The 27,420-nt window shown below is 44.4% G+C and overlaps 3 protein-coding genes across 3 annotated transcripts in view; all 3 read left to right on the plus strand.

Moving 5' to 3' along the window:
* Positions 1-4,132, plus strand: part of LOC130395366 (serine/threonine-protein kinase 35-like) — a 45,201-nt gene extending 41,069 nt beyond the window's left edge. Inside the window, exon 3 of the mRNA XM_056604774.1 lies at positions 4,112-4,132. The gene's annotated coding sequence lies outside the window, so the exon portion shown is untranslated. The remainder of the gene's footprint in view (positions 1-4,111) is intronic.
* Positions 1,304-18,517, plus strand: LOC130395200 (serine incorporator 3-like). Its single transcript, XM_056604771.1, has 10 exons — positions 1,304-1,964; positions 4,112-4,273; positions 5,466-5,659; positions 7,092-7,171; positions 7,498-7,635; positions 9,526-9,695; positions 9,794-9,884; positions 10,161-10,362; positions 16,023-16,256; positions 16,838-18,517. Exons 1-10 carry the CDS (start codon positions 1,926-1,928, stop codon positions 16,974-16,976), a joined length of 1,449 nt encoding a protein of 482 aa, XP_056460746.1. The 5' UTR covers positions 1,304-1,925; the 3' UTR covers positions 16,977-18,517.
* Positions 18,518-18,738: 221 nt separating this feature from the next.
* svbp (small vasohibin binding protein) lies at positions 18,739-25,220 on the plus strand. Its single transcript, XM_056604777.1, has 3 exons — positions 18,739-18,939; positions 19,097-19,231; positions 24,465-25,220. The coding sequence occupies exons 2-3, from the start codon at positions 19,118-19,120 to the stop codon at positions 24,549-24,551; spliced, it is 201 nt and encodes a 66-aa protein (XP_056460752.1). The 5' UTR covers positions 18,739-18,939; positions 19,097-19,117; the 3' UTR covers positions 24,552-25,220.
* The last annotated feature ends 2,200 nt before the right edge of the window (positions 25,221-27,420 follow it).

A 27,420-nucleotide genomic window follows, 5' to 3' on the forward strand; every position in this document is an offset into this window, starting at 1 on the left:
AACAGCATCTTAACCCTAAGAGAACCATGACAGGGATGGGGTGTAGCCAGATCAATATGTTGTGATTTGATAACCTTATTAATTCTGCTAATAATGATGGATATTTGTGGTCCATCCCTCCAGGCTGAAAAGCATGACAGACTGAGACTGTAGAACGAGCAGACCCTGTCTGAGGTCTGGTCCGTTCAAATACACCTCTGCCACAGCTTCTTGATTTCACCGCAGCTGACCACAAAAAAGAGCTAATCAATCTGTTGAAAATGTTTGTTTTTTTCTGCAGTGAAAAATGCCAGGAAGGAAATGTAATGACAGATCTGACTGAGATACACAGCCCAGCATTTGTGTTTCAGATATAAACATTGGCTACAACCTAGAAAACCTGCTTCCTGCACACTCTCTCTCTCTCTCTCTCTCTCTCTCTCTCTCTCTCTCTCTCTCTCTCTCTCTCTCTCTCTCTCTCTCTCTCTCTCTCTCTCTCTCTCTCTCTCTCTCTCTCTCTCTCTCTCTCTCTCTCTCTCTCTTTACTAAATTCCCCCAGTGGTTCCAATCCCAGCAGACTGGTCGGGGGCCTAATGAAGTGGGTGGCAGAACAGATGGCAAACCTTAATCTTTGAAGTCCATCAATTATCAATTGAATAATGGATCAATGGCTTTTGCATTGAGTTTAGCCCTAATTGTTGCAGCCTTTTGTTCGCTCATTGTCTTTAGCAATGCCTGAAAGCATTGTCAATTACTGCAATACAAGTAAATCATTTTTTCATGAACTAACAAACCATGTGGGTTATGAGGTTTGACAACTTGAGAACCACTGAAATACACGACACACACCACTAGAGGGAAGAAACAACACGCTTATGTATTTTCTATGCTGACGCTGTAACAAAATATAGAAATTATTATTACAAACGCTCACACAATAATTATTATATTTGGTTGTGACATCGTTACAACAGTGTTACAAAAAACTGTTGGCATCAGATACACCATTTGGACCATAGGCTAATCAAATACATAACCAATTAAAATGTGATTATTTTAGAATAATAAAAGTCCAATGTGTGATTAGCAGATCTTGGTGGTGGTAGCAGATCTTGGTGGTAGTAGCACCAAGAATTTAAGCAACATGTGTGTGTGTGTGTGTGTGTGTGTGTGTGTGTGTGTGTGTGTGTGTGTGTGTGTGTGTGTGTGTGTGTGTGTGTGTGTGTGTGTGTGTGTGTGTGTGTGTGTGCGCGCGCATGCATGTGTTTGTGTGCCTGTATTCATGCGCATGTGGATCACAAGTGATCCAGATGCCACGGGCACCAGCCTTCCGAGGTGCAAAGCGAACCGTTTGTCTTTGTGATTGGGTCATGAAATTGGCTATTCGTTATTTATTGTTAGCTACATTAGCCTCTCAGCAAACCAGCCCAAAAAACAAAAGACAAAACTTAACATTGTATTGCACGCATTAACTGGTGACCGGAATAAAGCAGCAATATAAAACGTTAAGATGACCAACGTGGTACAAATACCAAGAAAATATATCTCTTTACGGGCGCAACCATTTTTGTTGAGATGAAGACAAAAAGGGGGCGGTGCCTCCGAGAAATGCCGCAAGAAAGCTGGGAGATTTCCCGACTTGCCCCTCGGAAGGCTGGCGTCCGAGGAATCTGGAACACACCAGTTAGTGCGTAATGACATCAATCGACGCCTGGAGGAGTGATTGACAGTTGGACTGAAGAGAAACAGTGACAGACAGTGCATATTTCATCACTATCCGTGAGACCTCATATATTCAGATATACCAGATATTTGGATAAAACATCTCATTCACGTGGTTTAGTAACACGGTTGTAAACCCAACCTGGAGGGCAAGATAAGGAACGGGGTTTACTCCAGTAAGAGAAGGACTTCATTCTGCGCTCCAGTGCGCTGACTCCACGGGGATGGCAGCTGTACTGGCAGCTCTCTCATGCGCTAGCTGGGTGAGTCAAAGTATTGAATATGATCTCATGTTGTGTTTCATCTTCCCATTGGCCAGGTTTCTGCTATTATTGTGCTGTAGGCTACTAGCCGTGCGTCATGGCGCATTAGGAGCGGTGGCGCGCAGTCCAACTGGGTCAATGTGTGTGAAGATCACCTCTATGCGCACCACTAGTGCGTCTCAAGAGTCACATTTGTTGGATAGGTTCTCCGTGATGTGTGATACCGGTTCTTTACGCGCTGTTCCTCCCGTTAGCAGCCGGCTGGGTTGTGTTTGTCTTTTGGTTGTCTAAAGGGCATAAGGCCATGACCGACATAACACCGACAGACATGTCAAAAGAAGACACTTTGGTAGGCCAGTCTCATGACGCCAAACGAGAACGCACTCAACACACGTGTTGACCAAAGATTCCTCCTGATGCACAGGTCCTCCGCGTCCACGTGATCAATGGATTAACGTGGTGTCCTGCTGGAGCCTAATAGGCTTCCAGCACTCCTGCATCCTAGAGGCTGAAGGCTGAAAGGAATAACAGGATCAACCTGAATGGATGGCATATTATAATTACATAAAGTTTTTCTTATTCTATAATCCTAATTATGAAAACAGTGATGTATGCTACAACTGAGATTCATAGTAGGGCTTTTAAAATGGTATTTTTCTAATAATTTCACTCAGCTCAATAATTAAACTCAATACAAATCATTGTTTTGTTGATGGAAACATTTAACTGAATTATTTTCGACAAAAATGAACGATGAATTCAAGTGAAATAAAAAGTTGAGCTGCTCCAAGCGACAGGTGTGTTGTGGGCCGGTAGGCTGCTTGGTGGCTGTTATCGTGTTGACCTACTGGCTTCCTTAAGCCTGTCTGCCTGTTTTTCTGTCGTTCTGTCTTCCATTTTCTCTTCCTAACATTCAGCTGCACACCCCAACATATAACTACGTAGGATTATTTTGGAATAGGGTTTATTTTATATAAGAATACATCTTTATACATTTAGATCTGAAACTATAAGTGTGATATCAGTGTGATGAACGTGGAGCATCAGGCCTGTGTCATGTGATGGTCGAGGCCTGGGGAGGTGAGGTGGAGGAAGGACCCACCAAACACACAGGAATAGAAAAAGCAATATGTTCTCATCAGTCATATTTTATAAAAGGGAGATTATTACTTTATATAATTGTTTATCAATATTTTCCTTTTTCGGTCTTCAAACATAATGGACAAGTGAAGGTCCAAACCTACAAGACATCTAGTGTTTGTGTATGTGTGTGTGTGTGTGTGTGTGTGTGTGTGTGTGTGTGTGTTTGAGTGTGTGTTTGTGTTTGCGTATGTTTGTGTGTGTTTGGCAGATGGCACTATGCATGCATTTTGTTTGCACTTCAGTGAAACCAGGGTTTTTCTCTGAAGCCTCAGTCAGGTGTCTATGGTACAGGCTTGTACCACAGACCAACGCGTGTTGGTAAGGTCCCCCTCTTCACCACAAACAGACCATCAGTCCTATCCGTTTCAAACTCTCAACAGACAGTTAGTCGGTCACGTCTGGCCCAACAGGCAAAGCATAGCGTTGTAATCCAGCTGCACACTGCTTAGAGTTCGTAAGTTTGTTCATAATAATGAACCAGACTAAATAATTTCAGCGCTTCTCAACTTTAGCTCCACAGTGACATTCTACTGCATTGAAACATGATAGATATTCTATTCATGGGAAGTATATTAGATACCTAGACTAGAAGTTGTGTTGGTTGTGTGAGGCCGTGTTTGTGTGTGTGTGGATGTGTGTGTGAGACTGTGTGTGTGAGGCCTTGTGTGTGTGAGGCCGTGTGTGTGTGTGTGTGTGTGAGAGACTGTGTGTGTGTGTGTATGAGGCGGTGTGTGTTTGTGTGGCTGTGTGTGTGTGTGTAATATGTGTGTGTGAGGCCGTGTTTGTGTGTGTGTGTGTGTGTGTGTGTGTGAAGCTGTGTGTGAGGTGGTGTGTGTGTGTGTGTGTGTGTGTGTGTGTGTGTGTGTGTGTGTGTGTGTGTGTGTGTGTGTGTGTGTGTGTGTGTGTGAGGCCGCCTGTGGGAGGCTGTGTGCCTAGTGTACGAGGCTGTGTTTGTGACCTGTGTGCCAGCCGTCTAGTGACCTCAGCCCTCTCTGCCCGGCCAGGTGCCCTGCCTGTGCAGCAGTGCCTCCTGCCTGGTGTGCAGCTGCTGCCCCAACAGCAGGACCTCCACGGTGACCCGGGTCATCTACGCCTCCATCCTGCTGCTGGGCACTGTGGTGGCCTGCATCATGCTGGCCCCCGGCGTGGACCAGCAGCTCAGACGGGTCAGGAAGATAGCGCCCTGTGACTCTGTCCGTCTGTCTACCTGTCTGTCTGTCTGTCTGTCTGTCTGTCTGACTACATGTCTGTCTACCTGTCTGTCTGACTACCTGTCTGTCTACCTGTCTGTCTGTCTGTCTGTCTGTCTGTCTGTCTGTCTGTCTGTCTGTCTGTCTGTCTGTCTGTCTGTCTGTCTGACTACCTGTCTTTCTGACTACATGTCTGTCCGTCTGTCTGATTACCTGTCTGTCTACCTGTCTTTCTGTCTGGCTGTCTGACTACCTGTCTGTCTGTCTGGCTGTCTGTCTACCCGTCTGACTGTCGCTCAGTCTGCCTGTCTGGCTATGTGTCTACCTGTCTGTCTGTCTGTCTGTCTGTCTGTCTGTCTGTCTGTCTGTCTGTCTGTCTGTCTGTCTGTCTGTCTGTCTGACTACCTGTCTGACTACCTGTCTGTCTGTCTGTCTGTCTGTCTGTCTGTCTGTCTGTCTGTCTGTCTGTCTGTCTGTCTGTCTGTCTACCTGAGTGTCTGACTACATGTCTGTCTGTCTGTCTGTCTGACTACCTGTCTGTCTGTCTGGCTGTCTGTCTACCCATCTGACTGTCGCTCAGTCTGCCTGTCTGGCTATGTGTCTACCTGTCTGTCTGTCTGTCTGTCTGTCTGTCTGTCTGTCTGTCTGTCTGTCTGTCTACCTGTCTGGCTGTCTATCTGGCTGTCTGTCTACCCATCTGTCTGTCTCTCAGTAGGCCTGTCTGGCTATCTGTCTACCTTTCTGTCTGTCTACCTGTCCATCTGTCTGTCTGTCTGACTACCTGTCTGCCTGTCTGTCTATCTATCTTCCTGTCTGTCTGTTTCTCTGTCTGCCTGTCTGGCTGTGTGTATGACTTGCCTGTCTGTCTGTCTCTGTGTATTCTCTGTCTGTAATGATGCATCAGCTGGCTTTGCAGACCATGTGACTCTGATCAAGCAGGATGAATCAGGAGGCCTGGGTTACTGAAGCTAAACCTTATTGAGGCCATCCCTCTAACTCAATGTTCTCACATGCAATAACGTGTGCGTACGTTTACGTTTGTGTGAGTGTGTGTGCTTGTGCTTTTGTGCGTTTGTTTTTGTGTGTGTGTCTGCGTTGTGTGCATGTCTGCCTTGTGTGTGTGTCTGCCTTGTGTGTGTGTGTGTGTGTGTGTCTCTGGCGGCGGTAGGTCCCTGGGCTGTGTGAGGGTGGGGCGGGCCCCTCGGCCCCGGGCCTCGGGGGCCCGCTGAGGTGTGACCTGCTGGTGGGCTACAAGGCGGTGTACCGCGTGTGCTTCGGCATGAGCCTGTTCTTTCTGCTGTTCGCCCTGCTCACCTTCAACATCAAGAGCAGCCGGGACGGCCGCGCCGCGCTGCACAACGGGTAGGGCCTACTGGAGCCGCGTAGACTAGAGTACCTGTGCCTCACAGTATATTAAAGTGTATAAATGCGACCCATAAGGAACAGTTCTGGATAACATTAATATCCTAAACCAAAAGCACAAGGCCACGTCTGGACCGCTGCAGTCTGCGGGCGGACAGACGCACAGTAATGGCTTTGGATCTCCGTGTCCTGAGAAGACAGGAGTCTTACAAAAAGCGAGCAGAGAATTGCCTGCTCCATTAGAAACAAAATGATTTTATTTCATTTCTGATTCAGATTCTTTCATTCAAACATTGTATTTAAGAGGCTACTTCTTACATTTTTGTGTCTTCCTGCAGCCCCCTGAGAAGATGTGAACCTCTCCCTGGTCACTTTGGACGCATAGCTCAAACCTAGTGTAGAATGTTGGAGTATTCTATTGTCTCTCTGTGTTCACAATTCTTAGTGTTGTGACAGGCCAGTGCCTCTCCAACTGATACAAGGTGTTATTTCCAACAATCCTCCATTTGTTTATTTCCTTACAAGGACGAAACAAAGGTCCCAGGCCTTCTAGGTCAAAGCCAGGGTCATGTACCTTATGAAGGGAGGGACTGCATCTGTTCCTTTGTGATTCATGCTTTCTTTTGTATTATCCTAGCTCTGGGGTGAGAAGAGGGATCAACAGCTAAGGAGCACGTCTGGAGACTGCTCCTACCACCTTCACTATAGAATATTCAACCTAAATCTGTCCCTTGCTGAATTACATCCTGCAATAATCCATATATTCGATCCTCTGATCCGACCTCAAGAATTACTGCTATGACGAAAATACGCAGAATCCATACGAACAGCTTAGAAATAAGAAATACGTACCCTGATCTCTCTCTCTCTCTCTCTCTCTCTCTCTCTCTCTCTCTCTCTCTCTCTCTCTCTCTCTCTCTCTCTCTCTCTCTCTCTCTCTCTCTCTCTCTCTCTCTCTCTCTCTCTCTCTCTCTCTCTCTCTCTCTCTATCATTAGGTATACTCTTCTACAGTATACAAGCCAACTTCCATGTATTTGTGAGATGCTTACGCTTATATGAAGCTACGCTGACTAAATCTCCTCAATCAATAGGACTTCCATCAACACGGAAGTTAGTTGTAGTTAGTTTGAGGGGGCTGCTCTTGAGCTGACAGATGCATTCTGACCCTCTGCCTCCCTGGGTCTGACCGGACTGTGGGAACATGTCCGCATGAGTCTGATCAACTCGGTTAAATCGATTATCTTTCTTGCATGAATACTAACTCTTCAAACCTGTGTGGTGTGGATGAATCCTTTAATGTGCAAATGTCTCACATTAGGTCAGATTGGACACAGCTGAAACATCCTCAGTGGTGTGGCCTGGAAAAGATGTCACTATGTTCTGTTAGTCTGTAGTGTCAAAAATGAATAGTTTTCTCTGTGCTCCTCCCAGGTTTTGGTTCTTTAAGATCGCTGCCATCGTGGCTCTCATAGTCGGTGCCTTTTACATTCCTGATGGGGCTTTCACTAGAAGTAAGGAATCAGATTCTGGAAGAAAGAAAAATGATTCAGTCATTATTCAGTTACACTTTATTAGAAAAGGTCATCAAAGATTCATATTTCCCAGGCTCTTTTTTCCTTTTTTTGCAGACACAAATACAACCTTATTTCTTGAAAAACTTTTTATATTTTTCTTTAAACAAGTGCTTCTGTGTGTATCCTCAGTGTGTACATTGCATTTGTTAAAACTAAATACATTGAAATTACCTCAAGATTAAAATGACACATGAACATATTTGGTATTAAATGTGTGGTGCCTCAGTTTGCTGTCTTATTGGTTGGTATTCCTCTACTCGTAGCGTGGTTTGCAGTGGGCACATCGGGAGCGTTCTTCTTCATTCTCATCCAGCTGGTGCTGCTGGTGGACTTTGCCCACTCCTGGAACGAGGCCTGGGTGGACAGGATGGAGACGGGGAACCCCAGGGGCTGGTACGCAGGTCAGCCACCCCCCCCAGTACAGACCACTGGGTCACCGTTCATAGGAACGAGTGTTGCACATTTGTAGTGGCTGATTGATTGTTAGATTCTATTCAAGATTATTGTAGCAGGTTCACAGAGCGCTTGGACACCAGGTTTGCTTCTTCCAACTGAAAAGTCATTTTATTTAGCTCGCTCAGTCCAACAAAACATAGTTCCTTGGATGTAAATCATAACTCCGCTCCAAGCGGTCACAGGATGTGTTCCAGGCGATCTCGGGTGGCGATCGCCTCTGCCTCTCTCTCTCTGCTCCCCGTTTTTTTTCACTAACCACAGAGGAGGCACATATATACAAACATTCCTGATTGGCCTGAGTGCTGACACCTGCTCACACTCAGGTCCAACCCCTCCCCCCCCAGCCAATCCGGTGCGCTCCCAACCTGCCCATACTCCCCCTGCAGGCTAGACGTCACACGTCCCCCCACAATTATATTATTATTATTATTATTATTCTAGGATGTAGGAGTCTAGGATGTATTGTAGATTTGTATGTATGTGTTTGGATTTAAAACTCTTGGCTCGAGGCTTGAGATAGACATGGGACCCAAACAAAGTGGACCTCACACCGCTTTTTTTTCTCTCTCTCTCTCTCTCTCTCTCTCTCTCTCTCTCTCTCTCTCTCTCTCTCTCTTTCTCTCTCTCTCTCTTTCTCTCTCTCTCTCTCTCCTCTCTCTCTCTCTCTCTCTCTCTCTCTCTCGCTCTCTTTCTCTCTCTCTCTCTCTCTCTCTCTCTCTCTCTCTCTCTCTCTCTCTCTCTCAGTGTGTGTGTCTCTGATCGGTCCATTTGGTTTAATGGAGGAGGATCATCAGAATACTCTCATGCAGTGTGTACCAAGCATCTCCAGAGAGACAGTAGGTCTCTCTGGGGACCCACTATCGGTCTCAGTGGGTCTCTCTCTTTGTAACAGACTTGTAATAACAAGTCTGTTACTAAGACTTGTTGTTACAAGTCATAGTAACAACAGTTATACCAAAGGACCAAAGTAATCTGCTCGGTTAAGACGGCGGGGCACGGTATCAGACTCTGAGGCAACAGGGGCAGGGGGATGGCTCGCTATCTTAACGCCTTTCCCTTGGAGAGAGGTAGGGATTCATCTCCAGGGCTAGGAGAATGTATGTAACGGCATCTTAAATGAACTAATATCAAAGTAAACAAGGTTGTATATTTTATATTATTATTAGGATAAACTTTTCAAGACATGTGTCACCATTAATCCAGCAGTGCTTTTGTTTCCCAGTGGTTCAAAGGAGGTCGTACAATGGTTTCCGCACTGTGGTTTCCGCACTGTGGTTTCAGGGCTGGTTTAGACTTGCTGTAGCACCAAGCGTAAGCTTATGCGACCTGCTGTGTCCTGTGTGCAGACTGCTGCAGCATTACGCGGCGAGAGCGCCTGATAGTTGAGGTCTCCACTTGGGGCAGACCACAGTAACATCCGATCCGGAAATCGTGCAAAAGCACCTGTATTGCGTCGTCATGTAAATAAACAACATAGAGACGCTGGTAGAGGAAGAACTGAACGTTTTACTACTTTTAAGACGGTGGCAGAATTTTTCTGCCACCGTCTTAAAGTGTTATCATACACGTGTGGGAAATTGCGGACGGGGTCTGACAGTCTCTCCTCGAAACTTTCCGCCATGCTAATTATAACTTCCCAGACTCTGACCTCGTGGTCACTGTTTAATCTCTCCATCGTCCCCAACTTTCGTGTCAGTATTGCATCTTGCGGACGTGTGCGTCAACGTGTGTGACCGACGCACCAAACGGTCACAGAATACACGTGGCAGCCATGATCCGTACACGTACGCGTTGTCTGGCTAGTTCACATGGCTCTGCCCCGTGTGCCCCTGCAGCGCTGCTTGGGGTGACGCTCTTCAACTACGTCATGTCCCTGGTGGCTGTGGCGCTGTTCTACTCCTACTACACCAAGCCGGACGACTGCACTATCAACAAGTTCTTCATCAGCTTCAACCTGTGTCTCTGCCTTGTGGCGTCAGTCCTCTCTGTGCTTCCCAGGGTGCAGGTACGCAGTCTGACCTCCGTGTGGATCCTGATGAACTGGTTCATAACACTGTGGTACGGTTTATAAACGCATCCCTACTTCCTCTCTTGTGTTCCCAGGAGTCTCAACCGCGGTCTGGTCTCCTTCAGTCGTCCATCATCACCCTGTACACCATGTTTCTGACCTGGTCGGCCATGACTAACGAACCTGGTGAGGAGCAGCACACACACACAAAAGGCACACACGAACACATGCATGAACCACAAATACTTTCACACACACATAAATATACAAATACGCACACACCCAGACACATACGCAGTCACACACCAACACACACACAACACACCTTCAGATCATTCACTAATCAGGCCCACAACAGAACTTGTGTGAAGCTGCTTACATAATGTATTTCGTCTTTCTTGGTGGCTCATCAGACGAAGCGTGTTTATTGAACAAAGGGTCCGTTCCCTCTGCCCCTCCCAGACCCCGTCTGTAACCCGGGCCTGCTCAGCATTTTCCAGCAGATTGCGGCCCCCAGCACAGCCCCCCTGGAGCTGGAGAACCAGACATTGGTGATCATCGTGGGCACGGAGGAGCCCGTCCTCACCGCCCCCCACCTGCAGTGGTGGGACGGCCAGAGCGTGGTGGGTCTGGCCATCTTCATCCTCTGCATCCTCTACTCCAGGTAGGGACGTCCAACCCCCGCTGGGCCCTGTAGCCATGGGTGGATCCATAAGTATATGTGTGGTGTATATATATATATATATATATATATATATATATATATATATATATTAGGGCTGCTCGAAAAAAACATATTATTTTGGTCAATATAGAAATCCCGATTATTCAAACGAGCTTGAAAACATGATGTATTTATTCAGCATGTCTCTCCCAAAAATACTTTGTAACTGAGAACTTTGAAATTTCTCCTTAAAGAAATACACAAAATGTTCAAAAAGAAATGTTCAAATCTAAAATAAAGTACAGATATGTATCCAGTAGGGATGGGCACGAGTAATAAATTCCAAACTCGAGTGATCGAAGGAATTCCTCGAGGATCAATCGAGTACTTGTTTAATCAAATCTATTTTTAGAATGCAACGCATCTGCAGCAGAAATAGGCCTGATGATTAAAGGCAATATTACCAACCAAACATGTAATGCTTATTCTCCATCAAAACAGTCAGAGTTATCAGAGTATTCATTATTTATTATTGCAAACGTTCAAAAAACATTTTCCTCAAAAAAATAAATATACGTCTCACAATTTAAATCACATCGAACCAAGGCATGTAACAGTTTAAAAAAAACAAAAACAAAACAAGTAGCCTAACCATTGCAAATAATTTAAAGCTGCAAATAAAACGGCAGCAAATGTACTATAGAAATACTCAGCGTTGTGATCTTCTCTACACGGCCGGGATTAAAGCTGCGTCTTGTGGCGGTGAAAATAGCCGACACACTTGGTTGCTGCGGGTCTGCTTTCCTGAACTCACCGTTGTGTTTCAGGAGCATATGTTGCCGCATAGTACTTTCTGGTAGCTCGATTTCGCTTGGCATATTTTACATTTCACCTTATGATCTCCTATTTCTTTAATGTATTTCAATTCTTCGCTGCGCTTTGCTTTAACCGCCATCTCTTAACTTTTTGAATTCTGGCGTGCCTGCACACGGCACTGAATGCGCCACACAGAAATGGATACATTTCATTTGCTTTGTGCCCACGGCATGCGTTAGTGGCGCCGACAGAAAATTGATACATTTGCTTCAGAAAACTTTGTGTGTGTATATGCAAACTCGAGTTTGCCTGTCCACCAACCGAGTTCATTTGTAACGAGGAATACTTGAGTAATCGATTCCTCACGCCCATCCCTAGTATCCAGCTGTTCGTATTCTTCAAAACATAATTTTTTTAAATAAAATCAAAAAATCGATTACATTAGTTTTGTGATCGTTTGACGCTAAAATCGAAATCGAGATTGAAATTTGATTAATCACCGAGCCCAAATATATATATAAATTGATGTATGTATGTATGTATGTATGTATGTATGTATGTATGTATGTATGTATGTATGTATGTATGTATGCATGTATGTATGTATGTATGTATGTATGTATGTATGTATGTATGTATGTATGTATGTATGTATGTATGTACGTGTGTGTGTGTGTATTGTTACGGTGTCCAACAAACATAAAATCAACACCCTTTGGACAACCGAACATAGAGGCAGACGACAGGGTTTTTGGGGAAAACGATGCTTTATGGTTGACAATGATCGTAAGGTTTCCCACAAGTAAAACCAGTAACAGCAAACCAAAAAAAAAACGTCGGCCAAAAAAGGCCTAGGCGATTACCACATAACAGAAAGGGAAAAATGCAAAGGAAAAACCTCACGCTAACTGCCTGGGAGGTTCAGCTTATCTAGCTTCCGTGCCCGACAGCGGACAAAATAAAATAGTGGAAACTATATAGCTACGCTTGCTCTTACCTTAACGTGCAGAAAGTAACCACCAAGAGCAACAACAAATATGATATTTTTAACAGAATTGACAAAAGGTACAAGTGTGCCAGCGTCTGTGCTCAGAGGAGAGAGAGTGAGCCGCCATCTTCCACTTGGCTTAATATGTGTGGGGGCGGCGCCAACAATCAGGGCGAGCCAAACAGCAACCTGCAGCCACAATGCTCCGGCTCCAGGAGGGGATTGAAATGATTGAGTGCATGAGGCAAAAGCAAGACATCAGTGCAAAACAAACAAAAACAGCACAAGACCCAGCACTACCACGTAACAGTATATATATGTATATATTTCTGGGTATATATGTATGTATATATATATATATACATATATATATATATATATCAGTGGCGGCTGGTGGTTTTTAAAGTGAGGGAGGAAGGACTGCGCGCTTGGTTGCCATTGGCATGCTTGCACTGTTGGTGTATGGTGGCATAAGAATGTGAGACTCAAGTTGTTTCAGGGTGTTTTGGTGAACTACAAAATAGCAGGGAGGGAGTTATGTGAACAAAATGTATACAAAGCCACCAGTGGCATCACTGTAATTTGAGAAGGAAAGGATGCAAAGCATATTAGTCAAATCAGGCCTACTATTGATTTGTAAAAGTAAATCAAAAAATCTGGGCCTATCATTGGGCCTATTTTTGCCCTCACTGACTGAAGTTATTTAGCTATGTTTATTTTCAGTTACAATTGCTTGTAATGCTACCAGTAAGTCATGCGTACCTAGCAAACCATGTAGCACTCACAACACTGAGGTTGCCATTACTTCTGGTGACCTTGATTTTGGGAAGTGGTCTACCTCTTTCTTTGGTCGCTAACTTAGCACTGTAACTGAATGAATGGAATGCTTTTTGTAATAAGACGTTAACAATGTCCTCCGTTTCCAATGTTTCCATTGTGCATTTAGGATCGCGCTATCGCAGATTTCACTTGCTCTGCGTCTTTCAGACTGAACACCGCGGCAATGCAGACCGGGTTTGCTATCGACAGCGTTGCCAGATTGGGCAGATTTCACGCCCAATGATGATCTTTCCAGCCTAACATGGTTAAAAGTAGCCCAATTGGGTGGGAAATCGGACCAATCTGGCAACACTGCTCAACATCCAGGGATCCTGCTTATTGGTTCATAGCGCAGACGGATAGATTTTTGCGCGAATCATACCCCTTAAGGTCCCACCCACTCAGAGGAGGATTTTCCTCCTCTCTCCCATTGAAACCCATGTTATCCACCGGCCGCCAGTACTTTCGGGAAAATGAATGGGAGTGGACGGCGGCTTCCGGAGGACGTTCCTCCCTGAAGTAATTGTCAATAGGCGATAGGGGGTGCTAATGTCCCTTTACCCAGGGAAACGAACATTATATATTCAAAGGCAATAAAGTAGTCATATTTAAGGGCATTAATTCATTACAATAGTCTGGGCAATCTACATTTTTTATTCTCAACAATGTTAGGGAGGATCTTCCTCCCTCTCCTCAATGGAGAAGCCTCCACTGATATATATATATATATATGAATATATATATATATATATATATGAATATATATATTGTGGCATCCCGCCACTTAAACCTCGGCCCGGGCTGGTCCGAGGTGGGGTGATTGACGGCGTATACCGCCGCCACCCACTTGAGTGGTGACGAAGAGCATCACTCTCTTCCCAATCAGCGAGATTGGGGGACACCTGGCCGAAAGCTGAGGAGCCATTTTAAGAGGAGCACGAGGACTGACATTTGGAAAGACAAGGAACGGGAGCGAGGAAGAGGCTAGAGGCCCACGGAGGCCCTAGAGACCGCGAGTGTAATGTATTGTCTCAGATATATGCAATAAATGCCGAATGAGGCTTTAACCCTCACTGCCAAGCGTGGTTTATGCTTGGAACCCGGCGACATCGAGGACCGGGTTGCCACATATGGTGGAGGATGCGGGCAGTGAACCCGGACGGGACAGAACCCGGACGGGACAGACGCCGCCGCCGCCGCAAGAGACACCGCCGCCGCCCCGAGAGACGCCGACGCCGCCGCAGCGAGAGACGCCGACGCCGCCGCAGCGAGGGACGCCACCGCCGCAGCGAGAGACGGCGCAGCCGGAGACGGCGCAGCCGGAGACGTGGCCGCAGCGGCAAGAGATGCAGTGGCCGCCGCGGCAAGAGATGCAGTGGCCGCCGCGGCAAGAGATGCAGTGGCCGCCACGGCAAGAGATGCGGCAGCCGACCCTGCAAGGGACGCCGCCGCCAGGGACGCCGTCACGGCAAGAGATGCGGCAGCTGACGCCGCCAGGGACGCCGCCGCCAGGGACGCCGTCGCGGCAAGAGATGCGGCAGCTGACGCCGCCGCCAGGGACGCCGCCGCCAGGGACGCCGTCGCGGCAAGAGATGCGGCAGCTGACGCCGCCGCCAGGGACGCCGCCGCCAGGGACGCCGCCGCCAGGGACGCCGTCGCCAGGAACGCCGTCGCCAGGAATGCCGAGATACCTGCCGGGGCGGGTCCCCTGTCTACCCGAGGCTTGGACAAAGGGTGGAGGAGTGTGGCATCCCGCTAGGGATGCCACACAGGGATGCTTTAACCCTCACTGCCAAGCCTGGTTTATACGTGGAACCCGGCTCATTGGGAGAACGGGGTGCCACAATATATACACACTACAGTCTTCCCTAGTGAAGATAAATGTTTATATATGGTTTAAATGTATACGGTATATGTATGTATGTGTATGTATATGTGTATGTGTGTGTGTGTTCTCTCTCTCTCTCGCTGTGCCTCTCTGATTAGCTGTGCCTGTCTTAAAGGGGCAGTAGGTAAGCTTCAAGAGCTCTCATTTCTTAGATTTCAGTGTATATCTAAGGTGAGAGACTGCTTTGTGTATTTTCGTCGTAATACAGCAACGTACAGACACGGGTGGAACTATGGTGAGGAGCAGTCTCCAGACGTGCTCCTTGGCTGTTGTTCCCTCCTATCACTGAACCAAAGGTTTGGGGGCGAGTATTACACAAAAGAAAGCGTGAATAATAAAAAATAAAGAACAGATGCCGTGTCTCCCTTGATAAGGTACATGACCCTGGCTAGCTCCCAGAAGGCCTGGGATCTGCCATTTGGTTTGTCTTCTTGCAGGGAAATAAACAAATCGAGGATTGTTGGAAATAACACCTGGTATCAGTTGGAGAGGCACTGGCCTGTCCCCACACTAAGAAATTTGAGTGTTTTGTTAGGATTGCCAGGATGTAATACAGCTATGCTCAATCCTCTGTGATATTATCTGTTCTAGCTGACTGCCTGCCTCTGTATGACACCATTTTTATTTTACCTTTATTTTACCAGGAATAATCCCATTGAGATTCAGTATCTCTTTTACAAGGGAGTCCTGGCCAAGATAGCAGCATATAGTTCAACATAAAATATACATTAAAAAGCAGACAACATACAACAAAAAAACAAACAATTGGCAATTTAAAATCATCTCAACATGATCACCAGCAATGTTCAATATTTGCACATGTGCCTTTAGTACTCAAATAGTCCATTATCATAGTTTTAAAGTGCATGAGTCCTCATCCCTTCCCCAGTGGTCCTCCTCATCCCTCCAGCTCCTAAACGGAGCTCATCCCTCAGAGTGGACAGTGGGAGCTCCCTGCTGCCCTAGCCCCCCCGCGCTCCTCCCAGTGGACAATGGGAGCCGGGCGTGCGTTATGTACAGATAACACAAAGATAAATGAATCAGACATTTTAGCTGTGATTCCTGGCCTGTAGAGATGAATAGGACCTTCATAAAATGGAGTTCCCTCCATTTTGTGGACCTTACCTTCTGTCCTTCACCCTCCTGCAGCATCCGCTCCTCCAACACCAGCCAGGTGAACAAGCTGACCATGGCGTCCAGGGACTCGGCCGTGCTGGCGGAGAGCGAGGGCAGGGCGGGCGAGCTGTCGGGGGAGGAGGGGGAGGGTCCGCGGCGCGTGCGGGACAACGAGCAGGACCTGGTGCAGTACAGCTACTCCTTCTTCCATTTCATGCTGCTGCTGGCCTCGCTCTACATCATGATGACACTCACCAACTGGTACAGGTCAGTGGGGCCGCGCTGAGACACACACTGCATACACACACATGCCTAAACACACACACGTGCACACATAGACAGACCAACACACACAAACGCACATGCACACAAACACATACACACACAAACCAACACACACACATGCACACACGGACACACTGGCTGGGAAGTGACTTAATGTGGACCCCAGACTTTTTGATAACGTTGAGGTACTTTTGTGTCCTAGGACCCACTAAATGTTTCACGTTGTTTTTTTACCATGTCACAAAAAGTGAGACCATTAACATATTGTTCCGCTTTAAAGTGTTTCTCTTTTCTTCTTCTTCGAATATGTCGACACATATTAGTGATCAATTAAAACTGATTTGATGTATTTTTGATTAAAAAATATATTTAAAGATAGTTTGTGCCCATCCTACAACCCATCTGGGTCTCACCTCTGAACCACAGTTTGAATGTCACTCTTAGTCCAATCCTAACCTTTCGTGAGGAAGATTAGGAATGCCTTCATTTTGAGTGTCTGTGGCTCCTTAATCATGAGTCATAAGGGGTCGTTAAGCGTGGATGTTCCTTGTTTGTGGCACCAGCCCTGACGCAGAGTACACCGCCTTGACCAGCAAGTGGCCCACGGTGTGGGTGAAGATCTCCTCCAGCTGGGTGTGTCTGGCCATCTACACCTGGACGCTGGTGGCCCCCCTGGTCCTGTCCAACCGAGACTTCAGCTGAGGCTGCTCTGATCGCCATGTTTGTTATTGTCCTGGTTTGGACATCTCAGAGTCAGTGTTGTCATCGTTCTGCTTCTTTGTTTGTCATATCCTTGAGCCTCAGTATAAGCCATAAATAGAGAGATATATTTTTAAAGAGTTTATCAAAACCAAAGAATGAAGGACAAGGTCCACTCCAATATCTGGGAGCTGATCGTGGGGTAAAGTACTCGTTTATGACCATGTTGTGTATTTAAATGACCTATTCTAAAAGGGTCCGAGCGTTGTGTTGCTTACTTCAGTGTCTAACTGTCTAAAAACCGATTACATTGCATCACAGCAATAAAACCACACCTTATTTTCGTATGGACCTGTAGCAGTTTACAACATGAATATTGTCAACCAGTCAGTCAGTCTGATAAGCATGCTTAATAGAGCTGTATGCTGTGCCATTCAGTGCCTTAGATGTTCTAAAAACAAGTTTCTAACGGAAATGTCATGTAACTCATAATATAGATATTAGCTACAATTCTCTTAAAATATTTGAGGGTTTTTTGAAGGGTTTGTAAAGTACCAAGACATAATTCACCATTATGTACGCTAATAATATTAAAGATTATATAATACAATTAATACCATAACTTAACATCTTCAACTTGAACAATAATAGAATATTGTTCATATTCCAATTGTAACGGGAATATAAACTAATAGTATGATCCTAAAATACATATAATTAATCTAAAAGATTTTAATATGATTACAAAAACCTCTAAAATAACCATGGTTTGTGCTTCCAACTTGAATTATATGAAACGTTGATAAAAAAATGCCTTTACTTGCCTTGCATGCATTTGCTGTATTAGTTTATGCTGTTGGATATATCAAATGCTGCGGTTGACCTTTGCACCATATTGCATTAAACCAATGTAATTCGTTTATTTTACATGGAAATGCTTTATCTAAGCTTTTTGAAAGAATAAAGATGACTTTGGTTACTTATTCAAATTTTGTCCTTACTCGACCGCAAACGTCAGTGATTTTGTAGTTTCCTCTGCATAGACAGGATGGAGCGCACTAAGTCTGATACACCAGACGTCAGATTAGCTTTCATTAGCAAACTTATGTTTATGTTAACCGGCCAGTGGGTTAGTATAACATACAATGTGTTTTCTGTGACATCCCTTACAGATATAAACAGGGGAGTTGGAATCTCCCTGTGATAGGCTGTTGCTCTTACAAGGCTGAATGCAAGGTTCAGATGGAATGGGGCTGGTTCCTTCATAATCATCATTATGAAGCTCTGAATCCAGACTTTGTTCCTGTAGAGGTGATGGGCCCCAGGAGAACTACGATGAGCTGAGGTAGAGCGGAATAATGTTCCGGCCATACTGGTGGTGAACCTCTCTGGGTCAGGTGGTTTTCACTCCTCACAAGGCCCACCGACTAGCGTTACTGAAACAATACTAACTTTCTTACATTAAGAATACAATGTTGGATTATGTGACTGTAATATCCTCTTGGATATGAACTGAAGAGTTACAGTATGTGATCCTATGACAAATTTGACTAGTGTAATAACGTTAACAAACATAATTACTAAATGTCACATGGGTAATGTTTACCTTAAACAGCATTTTATATTATGTATTTTATATATATATATATATATATATATATACACACACACACACTCATATTCAAGCATATTAATATATCCTGAACATTAAATAGCACAGAATGTGGATTTATAAAGCATGGTGATGTACGCTGCGTGTCCGGTGCAGTAGGGGGCGGTATGTACCTTTCGTATGAGAGCGGAACCTCTGCAGCGGGCCTCAGGCTTCCGATCGGCTCTATTTACCGAGCACACCGTCCACTTCAGAGCGCTGACGCCGACCTCATACAACAAGCTACTATATACTATTGCATCCTCCTCAACTACCTTCTAGATAACGACATTGCTTGAGATTACCCAGCTCCTGGTGAGTATGAAGATGCCTGTTATTAAGTATGAAAACGTCACCTCTGATTTGTTGTTATCGTCCATCAATTGCAGGTTAACTTTCCAAGCTTTCACCCGGGTTACTTCAGCCTTGCATAGCGTACAACTTACTCACCATCCCTACTAATGTCTGGCAGGTTGGTTCAGAAAGCTGACCCATGGAGCCTGCCTGCCGGAAAGACAAGCCGAAGCTGAACTCCACCCCGACCAGAGGAGACCGCGCCAAGCAGAGGTCCGCCCAGCAGGAGGTGAAGCAGAGGCAAAGGGCCGAGGTGAGCTCACCCCCACCATCCACACTGTTGGACACGATCCTACTTACCAACCACACTGTTGGGCATGTTCCTACTCGCCCCCACTATCCGCACTGTTGGATAGGATCCTGCTAACCCCCACCCATCGCATTGTTAGACATGATCCTACTCATCCCCTGACTGTTATACATGATCCTACTCACCCCCATCGACCATGTTGTTAGACATGATCCTACTCACCCCCATCGACCATGCTGTTAGACATGATCCTACTGGGCTGATGGCATCCCTTAGTTTCTTTGTGTTGTAGAATAATATATAACAAGACAATTAGAAACCACGGGATATGTTATTGTATATTGTTATACTGTTCTGCCAGCATCCCTTTGTTTCTAAATGTGTTTCATATTATTATACTGTGCTTCCACCATTCATTAGTTTGTAGTTGTGTTATATTAAAGGCCTACGTGCAAGTTAACTGGGAGTTTTGATTAATGGGTACAAAAATAACTCAAAATATATATTATTTATAAAATGTCTCAAATAGTGTTAAAGTCCAGTTTTTGGCGTTTTTGGCAGTAACGGGTGTTATCTAACGCCATTTGGCGATGACGTCACGTTGGGGAGGCGTGGTGGAAGGTAGCCTCAGTCTAGTACTAGAACTATGGCGTCTTAAGAGGTGGCAAGAACCACAAACAACATGTATGATGGCCCACAGCAGTATCATTTCGAACCTGTCGGACGTGAGAGGGCGAATGAGGAATTGCCGAGAACTGATGGCGGTCCAAGCAAATTAAATGCATGGTAAGAGGAGAATGAGTGGAGAGTTGCTATCATTTAGCAACGAGCGCTGCAGCTAGTCAATGAACAGCAATGCATACCAACTTATCCAACTCCAAGGCTAGGCAGCTTCACTACGACCATAACTAACCACAAGGCCTTCATAACCATGCAGTATGCCGAAGCCGGAAAGGACACACGCACACACTCATCTTATGCAAAACAATCCGTTTTATCATCAACCTTCAGTCACTGCAAAGATTTAAAGGCCCACTATGCAACTTCGGGCATTTCTTCGCTGTTTTCTTGGTTTTGGCACGCACATTTCTCTACACAGCGCCCCCTAGAGCTTCGTAGTAGATATTTCACAACACTGTCGTAACAACTCGTTGACCCTTCCCCATGCACTTCCACGCGAGCCATGTGCATTTGTTTTCAAAGAAGCCGGCGAATGCGTGGAGCCATGTCCGAAGTAGATGTTCATAAAGTGTAGGCAAGGTTATACATTTTTAAAAGGGTGTATTTGTATTGCAATAAACATAAATCCATCCTTTTTTATAGTTGACGGTGTGAATTTATATCCTAGATTATAATTGTTTTAGCTTAGGTTCAACAGAACAATCAGTGTAAGAGGTTTGGCCAACATAATAATCTAAATAAACAACCCGGATTCGGGGATTCAGTCTGTATCTGGGGGACGAGACAGAAGAACAGCAAAACACCCATGGAAACAAAGGTGTTTATATGGTTGCAACCAGGGCTGTAGTGGAGGGTAAACGCACGTAAACGACGTTTACGCACCTCTGGAATTTAGGAAATAGCGTTTACGCACCTCTAAGTGGCGATTACGAACTTCAAAGTTCCCTGTGCCTTGTATTCTGCCATTGGAATAATCGGAAATAAATTTAGTATCATTTTAAAACACCTAAAACAAAGTTTCAAATTGTTGAACAAATAAACGCTGTAATCTGAATCATTTTCATCTGCGCTGTAGGCCTATGCTATTATGGTCTGTGACCCTCCAATCAGTGCCTTGCGGCTGCGGCGGCGACACCAATCAGGATCCAGGAAAATATGTAAACAGGAAGTATGTAAACACATGGCCCTACGCGTTGTGGATTATCATGCCTGTCTACCTGTCATTGATAAGCCATGGATATCAGGCGATTTTTGAAGAGACCTTCGAGTGCTCCCACTCCCACAGAAGCCCGAAAAAGGCCTCAAGTACAAAGTAAGACTGAAGATGATCAATTCACATGAGTTGTTTTTGTGATTTATAAATCAATTTTACTTGACGAACTATTAAATGACTACGAGCATTCAGATTGGCCAATGCGTAGTCATGCTATCCGTGTACTGCCCCTGTCAAGGTGAGCGAAAGTCAGTCAGAGTTTTACTATCCATATCAAACTTCGGTTTTGGCGTATCAACTTCGCTATAGCTCGGTCGCTATGTTAAAGCCTCAATTTGGAGATGCGAGGTTGGCGGTTGCAGCCGTGGACTCCGCAGCTGAACCGTGGATCGGGCGGATGACGCGACAAAAATATATATTTTAATTAAATTCGGGCGGTTGGCGGTTAAATCGATACAAATATTTATCAATATTTTTATTTTATTAGTTATTTTCCCAGCAAACTGGCCTGTTCCCCTAGACTAGAGGAACTGTATGGGGAATCCAAGTTGAAACAACTTGCCCAAAGGTTCAGACTTGATGACAGAAAAATTCTTGAAGGCTATAGGGATTTTAAGGATAACTCAAGCATCATTCCAGAAAACCTTGCACCACTCCTGAATATCGACCATCTCATTCCAGTTAGCACTGCTGAGTGTGAGAGGGGGTTCAGCTTAATGAACATCATAGTGTGCCCCCTGAGATGCAGTCTGCACTTCATGGTCACAGTGTCGTCCTTGATGTTTATTCAACTGAATGGCCCACCACTCAGCCACCACATAGTTCAATCCAACACGTATGTGAAGTCCTGGCTGGTGAAGCACAGGGGAGCCATGAACCCCAGAACACGCCCCTGCAAGGCAGGACCTGACGTGGAGGACATGAGGACCTCTGGGCACTACTGTGAAAAGCATGCATACTAATACACACACATACACACATGCCATAGATATAGTTCTTAATCTACACATACCTTTCTTTACTGTTGAAATTTGAATAACTTGAATAAACTACAAACACATTCATTGACTGTCATTGATTGATTTAATATGACTAATTGATAACATAATGGAATATAGCCAGGCTAGCCTTACAGAATCGCAACACTTTGCGTTGTGTCGAGGTCGGTCTGATCACAAAATTCATAGTTTACCCACCTCTAATTTGACCACCACAGCCCTGGTTGCAACCAAGCAAGCTAGAAACATACAGGGCTCACAACAAAACGGTCGAGAAAACAATTTTTACAGGGCTCACAACAAAATGGTTGAGCAAACACATTTGTACAGAGACTATCAACATCAAGAATACCACGAAGACGAAGGGCAACCAAGGGTACTTTTAATTTCAAAAGCAACACGACCGAGTCGGCGTCTGATTTGTAAACAAAGTTTACTCGTGTCTGGCCTCCCTGCCGGTCAGTCTCCCTTTTCTCTTCTTCTGTTCCTCCGACATTGGGTTTCTCTGTCTCTTTTTAGTCGGCTGATTTATGATGAATATAACAATCCCTTAGTGACTTGTGTTTATATCGAGCCGGTTCCGTGTATGGGGGTTTGTGCCGTAAAGCAATTCGTTACTTCGCGAGACCCGAGACTCCCGCGAGAGTGGGCGGCGGGTCGCCGGCAGAAACATATTCCTTTTCTCCGCCAAGATGCGCAAGGGTGAGTCGAAACAACGAACAATCGAACAAAAATGTATAATAGAACCATCGCAATGACTCTTAGCCTGTTATATTAAGGTAAATCAAGACAAAAAAGTTGCATAGTTCCCCTTTCACTCGTGTCTGATCTCTTTTCTGGTCCATTCTTATTTTGTTCCACCGACGGTCGCCTCTTGGGTCCCTTATCAGTCGATTGATCCATGATGAATGCAACAATTGCCTCGCAACTGGCTGTTTATATATAGCCGGTTTAATGTTTGGGTGTGTGTCTGTGCCGTAAAGCATTTTCGAAACTACAATCTTACTACATTTTCGAGGATACTTCCCCTGCGTCATATCCGGAATGTCCCGGTCCGAGCAGAGCAAGTTGCATATGCGCTTTTTCACTGGAGAGGCGACATGGGTAAATGACACACCCACCAATCGACCCAGAAATGGATGCAGAACCATCAGCAAAACTCTCAACCTGCATACTTAATGTAATTTTGGCTAAAAAAGTTGCATAGTGGGCCTTTAAAGAATAGCATATTTTACCATAAGTTAGAATGGGCCCAAATTATGTGATTGATAAAGTCTGGTTTAGCTTTGGCTTGCTATCTGTTTTTAGTATGACTTCTCAACATTACGTCGTTCTTGTGTTAGCGCACATGGCTAATATACATACGTGCACAGGACTGGCTGGCTCCGCAAGGCAAATAAAAGCACATATTTAATTATCTATCTATCTATCTATCTATCTATCTATCAACACATGTGTCTAGTTTTAATAAGATGTATTTTGTGTGTGTCCAGTCAGACTTGTTATCTACCTTGTTCTGTGTGGTTTTGTAGGCTATACTGTGTGAGCCGAATCACCTAAATGAATTTCCGACGATTTGTGTGGTTTTGTATTAATAAAGACTTGACTTGGCTATTAATTAACAATTAATCGCCGAAGGCGAAGTGAATACTGGGGAATAGCCCCCGAGACCGAAGATTGAGGGGGCCATTCCCCACTATTCACGGAGCCTGAGGTGAATAATTGTTAATTAAATGTTTTAGTATATACTACAAGTGAACACTTTTCGCCGGGATTTATTTGTTTTTATTAGCGGCTTATTAGTTATTAGCGGACATTTTGCGATGAAAACATTATCGAGTTTGAGATGTCAATCATGTGATGATGCCCAATATCCCGAGATAGCGAACCAATCAAATTGCGCCATCTTAGGAGGTTCACGTGTAGCATATACTAACTATATATAATATCAATGAATCTGTATAATCTGCTGAACACTGTCTTACTAGTCTCTATTCTCAAGGGTCTCAATGCGGGTCCGTCTCTCCCCAATTCTGGAGGAAATGAGAATCAATAGCAAACCGCTAAAATAGTACCTACTTTTTCGTATTACATTCCGTTTTGTGATACCAAACAACATTAATACAATTAATAACAGTTGAAATCTTCACTACCAACAAGCAAATTGCAGAAATTTGTTGGAAAATATACCCTGCAACACTGCTTTTAATATACTGTGCGGCCATCATTTCTTGGTGTCTAATGTGTTCACACATTAATTTCTTGCAGTACATTTGTATTGGGTTTCTCTGTTGTGTGTGCGCTCTCATCTCACTGTATTGCTGTTTCCTCTGCTTTACTCCAGATCTACGCTCTGAACAAGGTGATGACGGAGCTGGAGCAGCAGCAGTTTGAGGCCTTCTGCAAACAGATGCAGGGCCAGGGGGAATGAGGGGCGAGGGCTCTGCTGGGGCCAGCAGAGGGCCGGTGAAGGCCTACATGCCATCCTCAAGCTGTTCTACACAGAACCCCACATTAAATCAGTGTGACATGTGTCCTCCTCCTTCCTATGGTAGTATGACATGTGGTCCAATAGTTAATAAGAGGTTCAATCAGACAATCACTAATAAAGCACTTATAGCAGCGGGCTGGCCAGTCCAAACATGGACGTTTACTATAGTACAGGAAATGTCAGTTGCAGGCCCAGTTGTAAAAGTTGTCTTAAATTGGTAAATCATACTTTCTTGTTCAAGTCACTAATATTTAGTTTATGTTCATTTTAATAATTGAAAGGTTTGCCAAAATACATGTTTTTTTCTTGACTTCTGTAACATATATTTAAATTCAGGAAATGTGTTAAACGGTGGTTTGTTCCTGAATCAAGGGCTATGTTAGCTTTTGGAAAGAAGAGAGATTTGGTTGTCAGCAGGTGAATGATGTTCTTTCATTGATCATAGGAGCTCAATGACAATCAATGTGTTGTTTTTTGTTTTGAACTTGTTATGGCGGTGTTAATGGTGCTCACCTGAATATATTCGAAAATACACAAGGTATAGCAAGATTCGTTGTACGTATTTTCCAGCAGCATATAAGTAAAATAACATTTTACGGATGCAGTACTTTTGGTACTAGCAACCTTAGTCATAGACAGCTGTAAAACAATGTCTCAAAGTGTTCCAGTTTCAGTAAAAATGTGGAATGATTTCTCATTTGTTTGTGTTTCTTTTAGTATCACCAGATTGTAATGGGTTGTGTACTGGGATTTATGCAGTAGCTAAAGTAGTAATTCATGTAGTGTACAGCACAGCCCATTGGAATGTTGTACATTTTTATATTAGTGAATTTGTCCTGTATTGAAGGTTTAACTTTTTTATAAACCGATACAGTAGACCGTGTATACAATTATTTGATATGTTTGTGATAACGTTCCTTCTTCCTAGAGAAACTTCTAGTCCAGATAAAGAGCAAATCCGAGCAAATCCTACTTTGATCATTTGAAAGACAAGCCATCATCACCCAATCAAAATTTTGAAGTAATAAATCAGTCCTTGATATAAAAAGTGGGGGCATTAGGGCGTTTAGGAGACGATTTCATCCAAACGTAGCAGTCAGGGTTAAGTGTCTTGTCAGGAACACATCAACAGCTGGGAGCACAAATCCCCTAGCCATAATGCAACTAGTGAAGTGCTCCGAAAATGTGTTCTGTTTTACTGCACCTGCCTCTTAAGGAGACTTCTTGGATTTTATCCTGCTCCTGGATTATCTCATCCCTGATTGGTTTGTGGATTCCACCTTGCCTGTCGTCGTTCAAAGTTGAGTGAACGCAACACGTTAATGGTGGTCAAACGCCTGGAGGGAGGGAGCAAGGGTTCGTGTGTGTTTAATTTCAAAATCATGCTATCTTCTACTCAGAGGTGGGTAGAGTACTGAAAATCTATACTCAAGTAAAAGTACAATTACTTCCTTCAAATTTACTTGAGTAAAAGTAAATATTCCAATTGTAAAAACCTACTTGAGTAAGAGTAAAAAAGTACTTTGTTTTAAAGTTACTCAAATTACAAGTTACTTTACATTTTTGTATTGCAGTGCTTGGATCAGTGAAAAAGACCTAACGTGTGTATGTGTGAGAAAGATGCACTCTCAAACATTTCTACACAAGTTGCTTCATTCTGTATTGTTCATTAAACAAACATAGGCCATCAAACAAATTTACACTAAACATGGAATTTAACTTCAGCTTTGACAAAAGCATTGTAGGAACAGTTACCAATTAAACACTAACCTGGCTGGGGGGGGGGGGGGGAAGAGAGAGAGAGAGAGAGAGAGAGAGAGAGAGAGAGAGAGAGAGAGAGAGAGAGAGAGAGAGAGAGAGAGAGAGAGAGAGAGAGAGAGAGAGAGGATAGGGTACCCCTTAACAGTGGTATAATGAGCACATACCACAGCCTGTCGTGATCTAATGCTTAATTATAAATAGCTCTGGTTGTTTCTGTTCCACGACATTTTGTATGTCATGTTTGTGGTGTGGGATGAAGAGAGTGGTAATGAATCAGATGTAGTGAGTGTAACATAATTCACCTACAGTATTTTGTTATGTGTTCTTTCAATTGTGCTGTCGTTTACTGCATGTCATGTACTGTTTTGGTGGTTCAGGGATCGCTGTCCCTTTAAGGATTACGGCGTCTCATGACGTCAGAGTCCATGCGGGATTTGTTTACCTGCAGCACGTTTTGATTTCCGGCTTTTCTCTTTGACTAAAGGCTGCATCCGAATACCTAGTACATACTATTTCTGTCTAGTGTCTACTACTTGACCATACTACACTTGACTGTGGCCGTTTCTCAATTCGCGTACTTGTGCGTGCTCGTGTGCTCGTGGACTCGTGAAACGTCATCAGTCGTTGCCCGAGCACTGTTCCAATTCGAAGCACGCATCAAGCGAGTACTGTCGTAAAACCCGGAAGTGTTCTGGATGCGTGCTCGATATCGCCGTTTCACCGAGCATGCATCGGAGGTGGCTCGTGTGTGCTTGCTCCCGCTATAAATCCCAGGATGCATTTCGCACTCGCAGCAGTACGAGGGCGGACAATATGGAGAAGACGCACAAGTTACAACTGTAGCTTAAGTTACTCTTAACTTATATATATATTTATATAATATATAATATATAGGCCTAATATAATAATAATAATAATATATAAATATATATATGTAAGGTCGTGTGTGTGTATAGCTTATAGCAGGGGTGCCCAACCTTTTTTGACCCAAGATCTACTTTTCAAGTAGCCAACCTCCCGAGATCTACCAGCAAACCTACCAACCTAC

Source organism: Gadus chalcogrammus, chromosome 1, assembly GCF_026213295.1.
Source record: "Gadus chalcogrammus isolate NIFS_2021 chromosome 1, NIFS_Gcha_1.0, whole genome shotgun sequence".
Lineage (NCBI taxonomy): Eukaryota > Metazoa > Chordata > Actinopteri > Gadiformes > Gadidae > Gadus > Gadus chalcogrammus.

What these genes read in the sequence shown, in the direction of transcription:
- LOC130395200 (XM_056604771.1), top strand. Translation starts at nt 1,926, where the DNA reads ATGGCAGCTGTACTGGCAGCTCTCTCATGCGCTAGCTGG. An exon ending in GGCCATGACTAACGAACCTG is followed by an intron (nt 9,885 to 10,160) that starts GTGAGGAGCAGC and finishes TGCCCCTCCCAG; the next exon opens with ACCCCGTCTGTAACCCGGGC. An exon ending in CTCTGCATCCTCTACTCCAG is followed by an intron (nt 10,363 to 16,022) that starts GTAGGGACGTCC and finishes ACCCTCCTGCAG; the next exon opens with CATCCGCTCCTCCAACACCA.
- svbp (XM_056604777.1), top strand. Translation starts at nt 19,118, where the DNA reads ATGGAGCCTGCCTGCCGGAAAGACAAGCCGAAGCTGAACTCCACCCCG. An exon ending in AGCAGAGGCAAAGGGCCGAG is followed by an intron (nt 19,232 to 24,464) that starts GTGAGCTCACCC and finishes GCTTTACTCCAG; the next exon opens with ATCTACGCTCTGAACAAGGT.